The sequence below is a fragment of the Eumetopias jubatus genome, unplaced genomic scaffold (assembly GCF_037043125.1).
Source record: "Eumetopias jubatus isolate StellerSeaLion01/CBP00866 unplaced genomic scaffold, mEumJub1_p1.0 scaffold_17, whole genome shotgun sequence".
Classification (NCBI taxonomy): domain Eukaryota; kingdom Metazoa; phylum Chordata; class Mammalia; order Carnivora; family Otariidae; genus Eumetopias; species Eumetopias jubatus.
Window position 1 is genome coordinate 54641027 of NW_028274823.1, and position 11479 is coordinate 54652505.

At 50.3% G+C, this 11479-nt stretch overlaps 1 protein-coding gene across 1 annotated transcript; it reads left to right on the forward strand.

The window, feature by feature from the left end:
• Positions 1-3639: 3639 nt before the first annotated feature.
• On the forward strand, positions 3640-11479 carry SYNPO2L (synaptopodin 2 like). The gene is made up of 4 exons (XM_028109520.2): positions 3640-3744; positions 4972-5123; positions 5581-6095; positions 9339-11479. The coding sequence occupies exons 1-4, from the start codon at positions 3640-3642 to the stop codon at positions 11477-11479; spliced, it is 2913 nt and encodes a 970-aa protein (XP_027965321.1).

Sequence of the window (11479 nt, forward strand, 5' to 3'; positions counted from 1 at the left end):
TTGAATTGGAAACATAAAAATAGAGATTTTATTATTAACATGGGTTGGCATGTTTATGCACACCTATCTGTATCTATCTTTCCATGACCACCTGTGCACTATAAGAAGTTATTTAATTTAGCCAACATTTATTGAGCACTCATCACATCAGGCATTGCTCTCTGGGCTGTTGATGGGCTATTGCATATAGTCCTTTCAAATTTCTCACCGTCTAGGAGGAAGACAGGCCTATAAACAAACTACAATATTGCTGAGAAATGCAATATAAATATGAATGAAATACATATGTTGCCCAGAGGAAGAAAGGATTAATTCTATAGGAAGGAAATTGGGAGATGGGCAGGAAAGGCTTTATGGAAGAGGCAACAGTTCAACTGAGGTAGGGCTGATTAGAACTCCTCTACATTGCCCAGCACTGCACATTATAATCATCTGTGGTACTTTTTATTTTTAAAAAATATTTATTTATTTATTTATTTATTTATTTATTTATTTATTTGATTGAGAGAGAGTGCTCAAGCTGGGGGAGAGGTAGAGGGGAAGCAGACTCCCTGATGAGCAGGGAGCCCAAGGTGGGGCTCAATATCCTGACCAGGAAGATCATCACCTGAGCTGAAAGGAAAAGTCAGACGCTTAACCAACTGAGCCACCCAGGCACGCCTTCTGTGGTACTTTTTAAAATGACAATATTAGGGGTGCCTGGGTGGCTCAGTTGGTTGAGCGGCTGCCTTTGGCTCAGGTCATGATCCTGAAGTCCCGGGATCGAGTCCCGCGTCGGGCTCCCTGCTCGGCGGGGAGTCTGCTTCTCCCTCTGACCTTCTTCCCTCTCATGCTCTCTCCCTACCATTCTCTCTCTCTCTCTCTCAATAAATGAATAAAAATCTTTAAAAAATAAAATAAAATAAAATAAAATGACAATACTAGGTGCAACAACATGGATGGATCTAGAAGGTATAATGCTAAGTGAAATAAGTCAGAAAAAGACAAATACCATATGATTTCATTCATATGTAGAATTTAAGAAGCAAAACAAATGAACAGAGAAAAAAGAAGTCAAACAAAAGAACAAACTCTAATATAGAGAATAAACTGATGGTTATCAGAAGGGAAGTGGGTGGAGGGATAGGTGAAGTAGATGAAGTGATGATCACTGAGTAATGTATAGAATTGTTGAATCACTATATCATGCATCTGAAATGAAAGTAACACTGTATGTTAACTACACTGGAATTTAAATAAATAAATAAACCGACCAATCAATCAATCAATCAATAATTTTTAAAGATTTTACTTTTATTTATTTGACAGAGAGAAAGCGCGAGAGCAGGAACACAAGCAGGGGGAGTGGGAGAGAGAGGAGCAGGCTTCCCGTGGAGCAGGGAACCCGATGTGGGGCTCAATCCCAGGACCCTGGGATTATGACCTGAGCCAAAGGCAGATGCTTAACGACTGAGCCACCCAGGCACCCCAAAGTAAAGAAATTTTTAAAAGAAAGAAAAATGTGGGCGCCTGGGTGGCTCAGTTGGTTAAGCGACTGCCTTCGGCTCAGGCCATGATCCTGGAGTCCCGGGATCGAGTCCCACATTGGGCTCCCTGCTCAGCAGGGAGTCTGCTTCTCCCTCTGACCCTCTTCCCTCTCGTGCTCTCTATCTCTCATTCTCTCTCTCTCAAATAAATAAAATCTTTAAAAAAAATAAAAGAAAGAAAAATGTACAAGATTTACACAAAGAAAGTTTAAAACACTTCTGAGGAACACAAGATCAAAACAAGTGTAAAAGCATCCCATTCATTCATTCATTCATTCATTCAGTAAAAACAGCACTTACTATATGCCAGGTATTTTTCTAGGCTTTGGAGATACACAACTGAACAAAACAGAGCAAATCCTTGCCATCTAGGAACTAATATTCCAGTGGATAGCAAAACCTAACATCAAAAATATGTCAATTCTCCCTAAATTAATCTATAAAGTTCACAATACCAATAAAAATGCCAGTAAGGGGGCACCTGGGTGGCTCGGTCAGTTAGGCATCTGATTTGGCTCAGGGTCCTGGTATTGAGCCCAGTGTCAGGCTCCCTGCTCAGCGGGAATCTGCTTGTTCCTCTTCCTCTGCCCCTTCTCCCCACTCGTGCTCCCTCCCTCTCTCAAGTAAATAAAATCTTTTTTAAAATGACAGTAAGATTTTTGGGGGGCCAAGATATATTTAATATTATTGCAAAAATGCAAAAATGGAACATGCATCCTTGCAAAGATTCTGTAAAAAAAAAAAAAATTGTGTTCCCAAAGTATACCTGTTTAATGTTGCTATGAAAGAATACAGAGAGCCTGTCCATGATGCCAACCTGAATGATGCATTAGAGTTATGACTCAATGTTACACTACCTATTGTTACTCCCCAAGGGGGATTATAAAAAAACCAGATACCCCGGAAGCATGAGCCTGGAGTGGGAAGCCTGGCAAAGCCTCTGTGTCTACCTCCCAGATACTAGTTGGCCTGGATCTGCTTGACTACCCCAAAGGAAAAAAAGAAAAAAGAAAGAAAGAAAGGGAAGGAGGGAGGGAAGAAAAGAAAGGAAAAGAAAAGAAAGAGAAAAGAGAAGTAGCATAGAATATAGGACATTCAGAACCCATTATTAGGCCATCTTAGTGTTTTGTGATACTGGTTTGCATAAAATAAAGGTATGGCATAAGAATCATGTTTTGTTCTGTAAAACTCTTGGTGTCTAGACATTCTTGCCTCATTGCTTATTTAAAAAGTATAATTAGGCTTAGACCAGAAAAGGGAGTTGCTTCTAATTTTTGGCAAGTCCCTAAAATTCAGGGTCTAAATGAACAGGGAATCACAAAGTGGACAATGGCAACAGTTGCCAAAAGCAGGAAAACATAAAAAATAAAATAAAATAAAATAAAACGGCAATACTGGGTACCAGACCAATAAAATCTGAATTCCTAGAGCTGAGGCCTGGGAATCATTGTGTATATACATTAATAGATTATTTCATTATATAATCATCTAATCCTCTGTGCTGTCTTATTTTTGGAAACGAGTAGCTTTAAAACCTATATTGCACCCAGCACTGCAGTGGGATATGGATCTCCATCATGATTAACAGGCACATTCATACAGCAAGGGGGCACACTTCTGGGGAGCTTGTAAACTTGTGGGACAAGTCCAGCCATTCCTTGCCATGGAACTGAAGCCCCTGCCGCTGCCACTTTGAAATGAGCTTTGGAGGAAAGCAGTTGGGATTAGTCCATGATCCTATCAGGGAAGGCACAGGTCCCTGAAAGTATGTATATTAGTTAGAGCTAGTACTCTGAGTCCTGAGTAAAAGGCCCACGCAGGAGAATGGGGGAAAGGGGAGGGCAGACGTTTTTACTATAATTAGCTTTGGGAGTAATACAGCTGGGGGAGGGAAGGGAGTACAGCCGGCAACTATTTTGAGCACGGCTCGGATTGACAGGACATGTGTGCTGGACTGTACTGATCCCAGGGCCAAGTTGCCTGCCTGTGGTGTGTGGTGTGGGGGGGGAAGGCCCGGGACAGCCATACAGACAGGCCGGACGGGGTACCAGCACCTCGACTTTTCTCCCTGGGACAGTGTCCAAACTCCGAGGGCCATAGGCCAAGCTGAGCGATGGGTGCTGAGGAGAAGGTGCTGGTCACATTGTCAGGGGGAGCCCCCTGGGGCTTCCGACTTCAGGGGGGTGCCGAGCAGAGGAAACCTTTACAGGTGTCCAAGGTAAGGGAGAGCCCCTATTATTGAGGTTTCAGGGAAAGGGGAACCCAGGGGAATTTGGGAAAAGTCACGTGGTGGCCTTTTGGGGGAGAAGTGGGAGGCTGTGAAGAAGAGGAGTGGGGGTGGCAGGTGGGCAGTTGGGCAGGGGAGCATGCTCATCTGGTGGGAGGAGTGGTTTCTGAGCACGAGCTTCTTGCAGGGGGGCTATTAGAAAAGAATTCCTGGTTTCTGGGAGCAGAAAAAAAGAAAGACTGCCTCAGTTCCCTGAGCACCATAGTAGCAGAGACCCAGTTCTGGCTGGCCATCCAGTCTTTGCTCTCCTGAGTCTGTGCCTCTACTCCAAATTCCAGGAATATAGGGAAGGTTCTAATTTTTCTTTAACTATATTGGTATGTGATGAGCCGAGGCTGTCTTACCCAGCCCAGCCCTGTCCTTCCCTGCCCTGCCTTACCCTACCCTACCTTGCCCAGGCCTTCAGTGCTCCTCTTTCCCCTCACCAGACCCTTTCTCTCATGAGGCAAGACTTTTTAGGTGCTAGGAAGGTTACGGGAAGATCTGGCCTGTCAGATGAACTGTTAATGTGTTTGGTTTCACCATGCAGGCTTAGTTTTCTCAACCATAAAATGTGGGTAATAACAATACCTACTTCACAGAACCAGTCTAAGGATTAAATGCAATGATACATATAGAGTGCTTGGCAGCATACCTAACATTTAGTAAGCACTCAATAAATGATAGCCATTACTACTATTATTATTACTTTCACATATGTACGCGTGTGTGCACGCAGGGGCACACATTTACACACATGACTACAATCTCCCAGATTCTGCTGGCCTCCCTCCAATCTGGAATACTGTTCTAAAATCTTGACTGTGTAGGTAGTGGCCTAGAAGAGAACTATTGGCGAGTAAAGATATGGGCCTTGAAGGGAAATCTTCAGGGGATACAATTGCCATCTAGTATCTCCCCTCTGCAGTTCTCCCCAAGCCTCTTTATTTGGTGATTTCCCTACCTCCCCTCATGTGATGTATATTACTCCCTCTAATCTGCGCCTTCTTCCCTCTAGATAGGCCCCCTCAACTGTAGCTCCGTGTCCCTCCTCGCCCTTTCATACCCTGCAAAGTATATCCTCCCCACGCATAGGTCCTTCCTGTCCTGACTCCTTTCATTCTATTCCCACTTAGAGCCCTCCCTCACCTTCAATCTCTCCTCCCAACACCTCCTCAGATCCGAAGACGGAGCCAGGCTGGCAGAGCAGGACTCCGAGAGAGGGACCAGCTTTTGGCCATCAATGGGGTCTCCTGCACCAGCCTCTCTCATGCCAGTGCCATGAGCCTCATTGATGCCTCAGGGAATCAACTGGTCCTCACGGTGCGGCGGTATGGACCCCTCCTACCCCAGCCCACCTCATCCCCCTAGCCCAGGGCTCCCAATGCCTGTTTCAGCTCTATGTCTCACTGGCCTGGCTTCAGCTACTACTAAGTACCCACTTCTGCTTGTAAGTTTGTGCTGGACTATAGATGTTTGTCTATGCCTCCCAAGGGGTTTCAGTGTATCTGCAACTAAGGGCTGGGGGTGTCAAGTGGGTATTTGAGTGTGTGGGCTTACTTCAAGCCCTTGCCTGTCTCCTCACCATCACATCTCCCTCCAAGCCCATGTCCACGCACAGCTCTTCAAGCACTTTGCCTCCTGGTTTGTCTTCAGATCCCCACTCTTCCCTGCCCAGTCATTCAGCCCGTATGCCAGTCTCCTCTCTCCCTTCCTTCTCCCATCCCCTCTAGATCTCACCAGCTCTCAAGAACCCATTTCTCAAGTTCTGTCCTCTTTCCCATCCAGGGTAGAGGATGAAGGGCCTGTGCGGTCTCCATCCCCTGGTGAGCTTCAGGTGTTGTCACCCTTATCTCCACTGAGTCCTGAGCCCCCTGGCGCTCCAGTTCCCCAGCCTCTTCAGCCCGGGAGCCTCCTCTCACCCCCTGACAGTGAGGCTTACTACGGAGAGACAGACAGTGATGCCGATGGCCCTGCCACCCAGGAGAAGCCCCGTCGACCCCGCCGCAGAGGTCCCACGAGGCCCTCCCCTCCAGGAGCCCTACCTGATGAGGTCTACCTATCCGACAGCCCTGCAGAGCCAGCACCTGCCATCGCTGGTCCTCCCAGTCAGGTCGATAGCCGTGTGAGCTCCCCATCTTGGGAGGATGGGGCAACCCTTCAGCCACCCCCAGCCGAGGCCCTGCTGTTGCCCCACGGCCCCCTCCGGCCTGGCCCTCATCTCATCCCTATGGTGGGGCCTGTTCCCCATCCGGTGGCAGAAGACCTCACTACCACCTACACCCAGAAGGCCAAGCAAGCCAGTGAGTGCCTGAACCCTTTTTTCCCTAGCCAGGATCCTTCAATCTGAGTCCTAAATCTACCCCTCCATAACCATACTTTATGCTTCCTTTGGATATAGTCCTGGGGACAAGTGGAGAAGAGTGATGAGGAGAAGGGGAAAATAATTATTCTCACAGTCCCCATTACTTTTACTGTTTGAACCAGTGTGGCAAAAGGTGTAGGTGGTTCAACCCAATCCAGGAACAAAGTGAGTCGGGAAGCTTGGAAAGGGACATGAAATCAACAAAGGGTTTGCTTGTTGTTGCTATGATTTTGCTAAGTGTCAGACAGGGTGAGGGCAGAGCACAGACATGATGCAGGGGAGTATTTGGAAGCAGGGCAGGGGTTTTTCAGTGTTAATTGCAGGCAGAGCATCAGAGATACCTTTGACATTTGTAAGTTCAGCTGGGTTCCTGGGGACTGAGAACCTGTGGGATAGTCAGGAGATCCCTAGGAAGTGGTAGAGGGAGGGATCTTCGACTCCTTATCTCATGCAAGAATGTAGGCCTGGGCAGAAAACGCCAGTTCCACTTATCTCAAGCTCTTTGCTATTTTTGATGTGAGCTACAGAACAAGGTCTAAGGGTGAACTTTCTCCCTGTCCCATGCCTCTAACCCAGAGACCATTCTTGTCACCTTGAAAATCTAGGATTACACCTGTGGTTTTCATCTCTCATTCCTCCCCTCTACCATTCTGATTCCTGATCCATAGAATTTTGTGTGTCTAAGTCTGGAACAGAGGCTAAGGACATTGATAATTTGGAGTCTGACATCGCTGAGAATGTCCAATATCCCACAAAGAAATTCCAGATGCATGCCCAGGATCCCATGCTTATCCCCAGTCCTCATTTTAGCACCCCTCCCTTCCTATCATGCTGGGTAAGATGGCAGTTAGTGGCTCAGGGATATTTTTAGGCAAGCAGACCTCATTGTCCAGTGGGGTGGGGTGGGGGGAAGGGTAGGCAGGTGTCCACGTCCATCACACCGGGCCTTGTGGGGCAGCAGAGAGAAGGGAGGGGGCTAGGCTCCAAAAATAGCACAGTGAGCTCATTCAGCTGCCAGCTCTGGGGACAAGACAAAGGGGCTTTAAAAGGCATGGGGGTGGCTCAAGCTGGTCCTGCTCCAGCCAACACTGCATTTCTCAGCATGGAGACCTTTGAGCCCATCGGCCAAGAGCCCCTCAGCCAAGCCAGCTGCAACAAAGCCCCAGATCCAGCTTCTGGGCTCCAGGACCCATTCTATGCAGGTACTACCTTCCCATAGCTGAGAAAGTTCTGGGATCTGGAATGGAGGGGAAATACATCAATAGTTTAGGAAGGGATGTCTTTGGGAAAGGTCTTATTCCCTTATTCCTTCCTCCTTTTTGACTTCTTCTTCCTTCTTTTCTCAGGAGAGTTTCACTGCCCGTTTCTCAGAATGGGCTGATGCTATGGCCACATGTCAAAGGGGTTTGTGACCACATGAGCTATAGAAAACTCATGGGGAGGGAGTGTGTGTGAGAGAAGGAAGTGTGAATCTGTGAATCTGTGAATACATGAAGGCGTGTATATAGGAATCCATGGGAGAACATACGTGTGGACAAGAAAGTGTCTGTATTCATGTGTAGCTGGTGTCAAGAAAGCTTTAATAGTAATGGTTACTCACCGTGGGCCTTAGGGCTGCCGTGAGATGCTAAATTTACCTACACTATCTCATTTAGTTCTCATAGCAATCTTATGAGATAGCCATTATCATGCTCATTTACCGATGAGGAAACCTGAACTTCAGTAAAGTGAGGTAACTCTACCAAGAACCAAAAACCTGAACTGAACTCTGACTCCAGTGCCTATCTCTTATGCACAGTACTATTCTGTGGTACAAACGTTGGGATGGGTGGAATGAAAGTCCTAATTAGAAAGGAGCTTGGTATCTTGAGTGGAAAGTGGATGGAATTTCAAGAATTTTTCAGGAGGAACTGGGGATGTAGATCAGAGAGAATCTGTGTCCAAGGCAAGGTCCTAGCAGCAGGGCAGCCTCTCCCAGTTCCTGGCCCCACCTCCCAGGACCCACATGGCATGGGAAGTCCTGCCCAGGTTCCCCTTAGTACATAGTCCTTGTGTGTCTGCCTGTTAGTAGCTGCCTGAGCTCTCTACCTAGAAGGCTGACCCCCAAAGAAGCCCACCCCACTCCCACCCCAGCTGGGCGTGGGGGATGGTGGTGGAATATATTTAGCAGTGACCTTGAGATATCCTAAAGATTTGGAGGGTTGCCTTGGAGAGCAGCACTCTGGCTTTTCCTGCATCTCGGATCTGAGGCTATCCCTGGGCTGTGAGTAGCAGGGGTGTGAGGCACAGAGGAGTGCCCTGGTGGTTGGAAGGTCATTATCAGTTGTAAAATTTTGTCCAAACTGTTAGCAACAGGGTCTCTGCAGGGGGAACTCTGGGAAGGAGTATGCATGTGTGTGAAGGTATTTGAGTGACTGTGTTTTTGTGAGGGTACATGTGTATTTATATATGTATATGTGAACTAGGGTGTATATAAGCTGGGGTATATGTGAATGAGAAAAAAAGTGTATAGGAGAAAATATGCTCATAACTGGCCTTCACTAGACCCATATTCTTGTTGAAATATGTGGTGGGTGTTATTTCCATGAATGTGTATGATGTGGACTACATAATGCGGGTGGAATTGTGAATGAAGATCCTTCTTCCTAAGCATCCTCTGTGTCCCTATCATAGGGGTAAGAGGTGGGAAGAGGAAATAAGTCCCTAGGTTTCTGAGAAGCCCCCTAACATGGTCTCATTTTGTCTCTCCCTGAGACCTGCCTCTTCTCCCTGGCTGCCATGGGAAGTGACTGCTCTCCCCCTTCCCCACCCAGCATTGCCAGCCAGGAATGGTGGGAGGCAGGGGAAGAATGTGTGCGGGGTGGGTAAGAGCACATCTCTGGGAAGACAGAAGCAGAGTAGGTGGGAGAGAGATTAGAAGGAGAGCTGTGATCAGAGTGGTGTCAGGGAGCCAACCAGACTCTGTCTTCCCTTCAACTGTCCTTGGTCTCACCTTTCACCTACGACTCTGCCCTCAAATCAGAGGACTTTGCCACAGGCAAGAGACAGTGTGGATCAGGCCAATGAAAAAGCCAGTGGGTGGGAGGACTGCAGAAACTGGCTGGGATGGGGCTGGGGTGAAAGCTGTGGGGAACAGGACTAGAAGAGGCTCACTGACCATTCTCCCTCCTGACCTCCTCAGAACTGCAACGGGCAGAGAGCCTCCAAGAGAAGAGTGTGAAGGAGGCCAAGACCAAATGCCGGACGATTGCATCCCTACTAACTGCAGCCCCCAATCCCCACTCCAAGGGGGTGCTTATGTTTAAGAAACGACGGCAGAGAGCCAAGAAGTACACCCTAGTGAGCTTCGGGGCTGCAGCTGGGACAGGAGCTGAGGAAGAAGACGGGGTCCCTCCCACGAGCGAGTCCGAGCTGGACGAGGAGACCTTCTCTGACGCCCGCAGCCTCACCAACCAGTGCGACTGGGACAGCCCCTATCTGGACATGGAGCTGGCCAGGCCAGGCTCAGCTGCAGCAGAGGGCCAGGGCGGGCAGCTGAGTGAGGCCTCGGGCAGAGGGGCCCAGCTCTTTGAACAGCAGCGCCAGCGCACAGCCTCTAGCACCCAGGAGCTGGCCCGGGATGGTCCAGCAGCCATGCTCAATGGGCAGGGCCTGCAGTCACCACCTCGGGCCCAGAGTGCTCCTCCAGAGGCGGCTATGCTCCCATCCAGCCCTTCGCCAGCGCCTGTAGCCAGCCCCAGTCCCTTCCTCTCAGGCGGTGGAGCCCCAACCCCAGCTCCAAACATCTTTAACCGGTCAGCCAGGCCCTTCACCCCAGGCTTACAAGGGCAGCGGCCAGGTACCACTTCGGTGATTTTCCGGCCGCTAGCTCCCAAGAGGGCGAACGAAAGTCTGGGAGGCCTCAGCCCCGCCCCACCGCCCTTCCTGTCCCCTCCACAGGGGCCCACCCCTCTGCCCAGTCACGTGCCAGCCTCCGGTTCCCCCAGCACTCCACGCTCCTCGGGCCCCGTGACAGCCACAAGTTCCCTGTACATCCCAGCCCCCAATCGTCCTGTAACGCCAGGAGGAACCCCAGAGCCTCCCGCTCCCCCTAGCGCCGCTGCCATGACCTCCACCGCTTCTATCTTCCTATCGGCACCTCTGCGACCCTCTGCGCGCCCAGAGGCTCCCGCCCCAGGCCCCGGGGCACCTGAGCCCCCCAGCGCTCGGGAGCAGCGCATCTCCGTGCCCGCTGCCCGCACTGGCATCCTCCAGGAGGCCCGGCGACGGGGAACCCGGAAGCAGATGTTCCGGCCGGGAAAGGAGGAGACGAAGAACTCGCCCAACCCCGAGCTGCTATCGTTGGTGCAGAACCTGGATGAAAAACCCCGGGCCGGGGGAGCAGAATCTGGTCCAGAGGAGGATGCTCTGAGCCTCGGGGCTGAAGCCTGCAACTTCATGCAGCCACCAGGGGGCAGGAGTTACAAGACTCGGTCTCACGTGACACCTAAAACCCCGCCTCCAATGTCTCCCAAGACCCCGCCCCCAATGCCTCCTAAGACTCCACCCCCAGTGGCTCCTAAGCCCCCATCTCGAGGGTTCCTTGATGGGCTAGTGAATGGGGCAGCCCCTTCGGCTGGAATCCCTGAGCCAGCAAGGCTTCAGGGCAGGGGTGGGGAGCTGTTTGCCAAGCGGCAGAGCCGAGCAGACAGATATGTGGTGGAAGCTACACCTAGTCCTGGCCTTGGCCTTGGCCCTCGGCCCAGAAGCCCTTCCCCTACACCCTCACTGCCCCCTTCCTGGAAATATTCACCCAACATTCGTGCCCCGCCTCCTATTGCTTACAACCCACTGCTCTCACCCTTTTTTCCCCAGGCTGCTCGAACTCTCCCTAATAAGGCCCAATCTCAGGGTCCTCGGGCAACCCCCAAGCAGGGTATCAAGGCTCTGGATTTCATGCGGCACCAGCCCTACCAACTTAAAACTGCCATGTTCTGTTTCGATGAGGTTCCCCAGACTCCTGGCCCCACTTCCTTAGGGCCCCCCAAAACTGCCCGAGTCCAGGAGATCCGCCGATTTTCCACTCCAGCACCCCAGCCCACTGCAGAACCCCTGGCCCCCACTGTGCTTGCCCCAAGAGCAGCCACTACATTGGATGAGCCCATCTGGAGGGCAGAGCTGGCCTCAACCCCTATACTAAGCCCAGCCCCTCCTCCAGAGTCTCCCAGGGGTCTCGGGACTTCCCCCAGCTCCTGTGGCTTCCAGGTAGCCAGGCCCCGGTTCTCAGCCACCAGAACTGGATTGCAAGCTCATGTGTGGAGGCCGGGGGCAGGCCACCACTGA

Excerpts from the sequence above, each read along its gene's own strand:
- SYNPO2L (XM_028109520.2), top strand. The coding sequence starts at position 3,640 with ATGGGTGCTGAGGAGAAGGTGCTGGTCACATTGTCAGGGGGAGCCCCC. Across the intron at positions 3,745-4,971 it reads AACCTTTACAGGTGTCCAAG|ATCCGAAGACGGAGCCAGGC; the intron begins GTAAGGGAGAGC and ends ACACCTCCTCAG. Across the intron at positions 5,124-5,580 it reads CTGGTCCTCACGGTGCGGCG|GGTAGAGGATGAAGGGCCTG; the intron begins GTATGGACCCCT and ends TTTCCCATCCAG.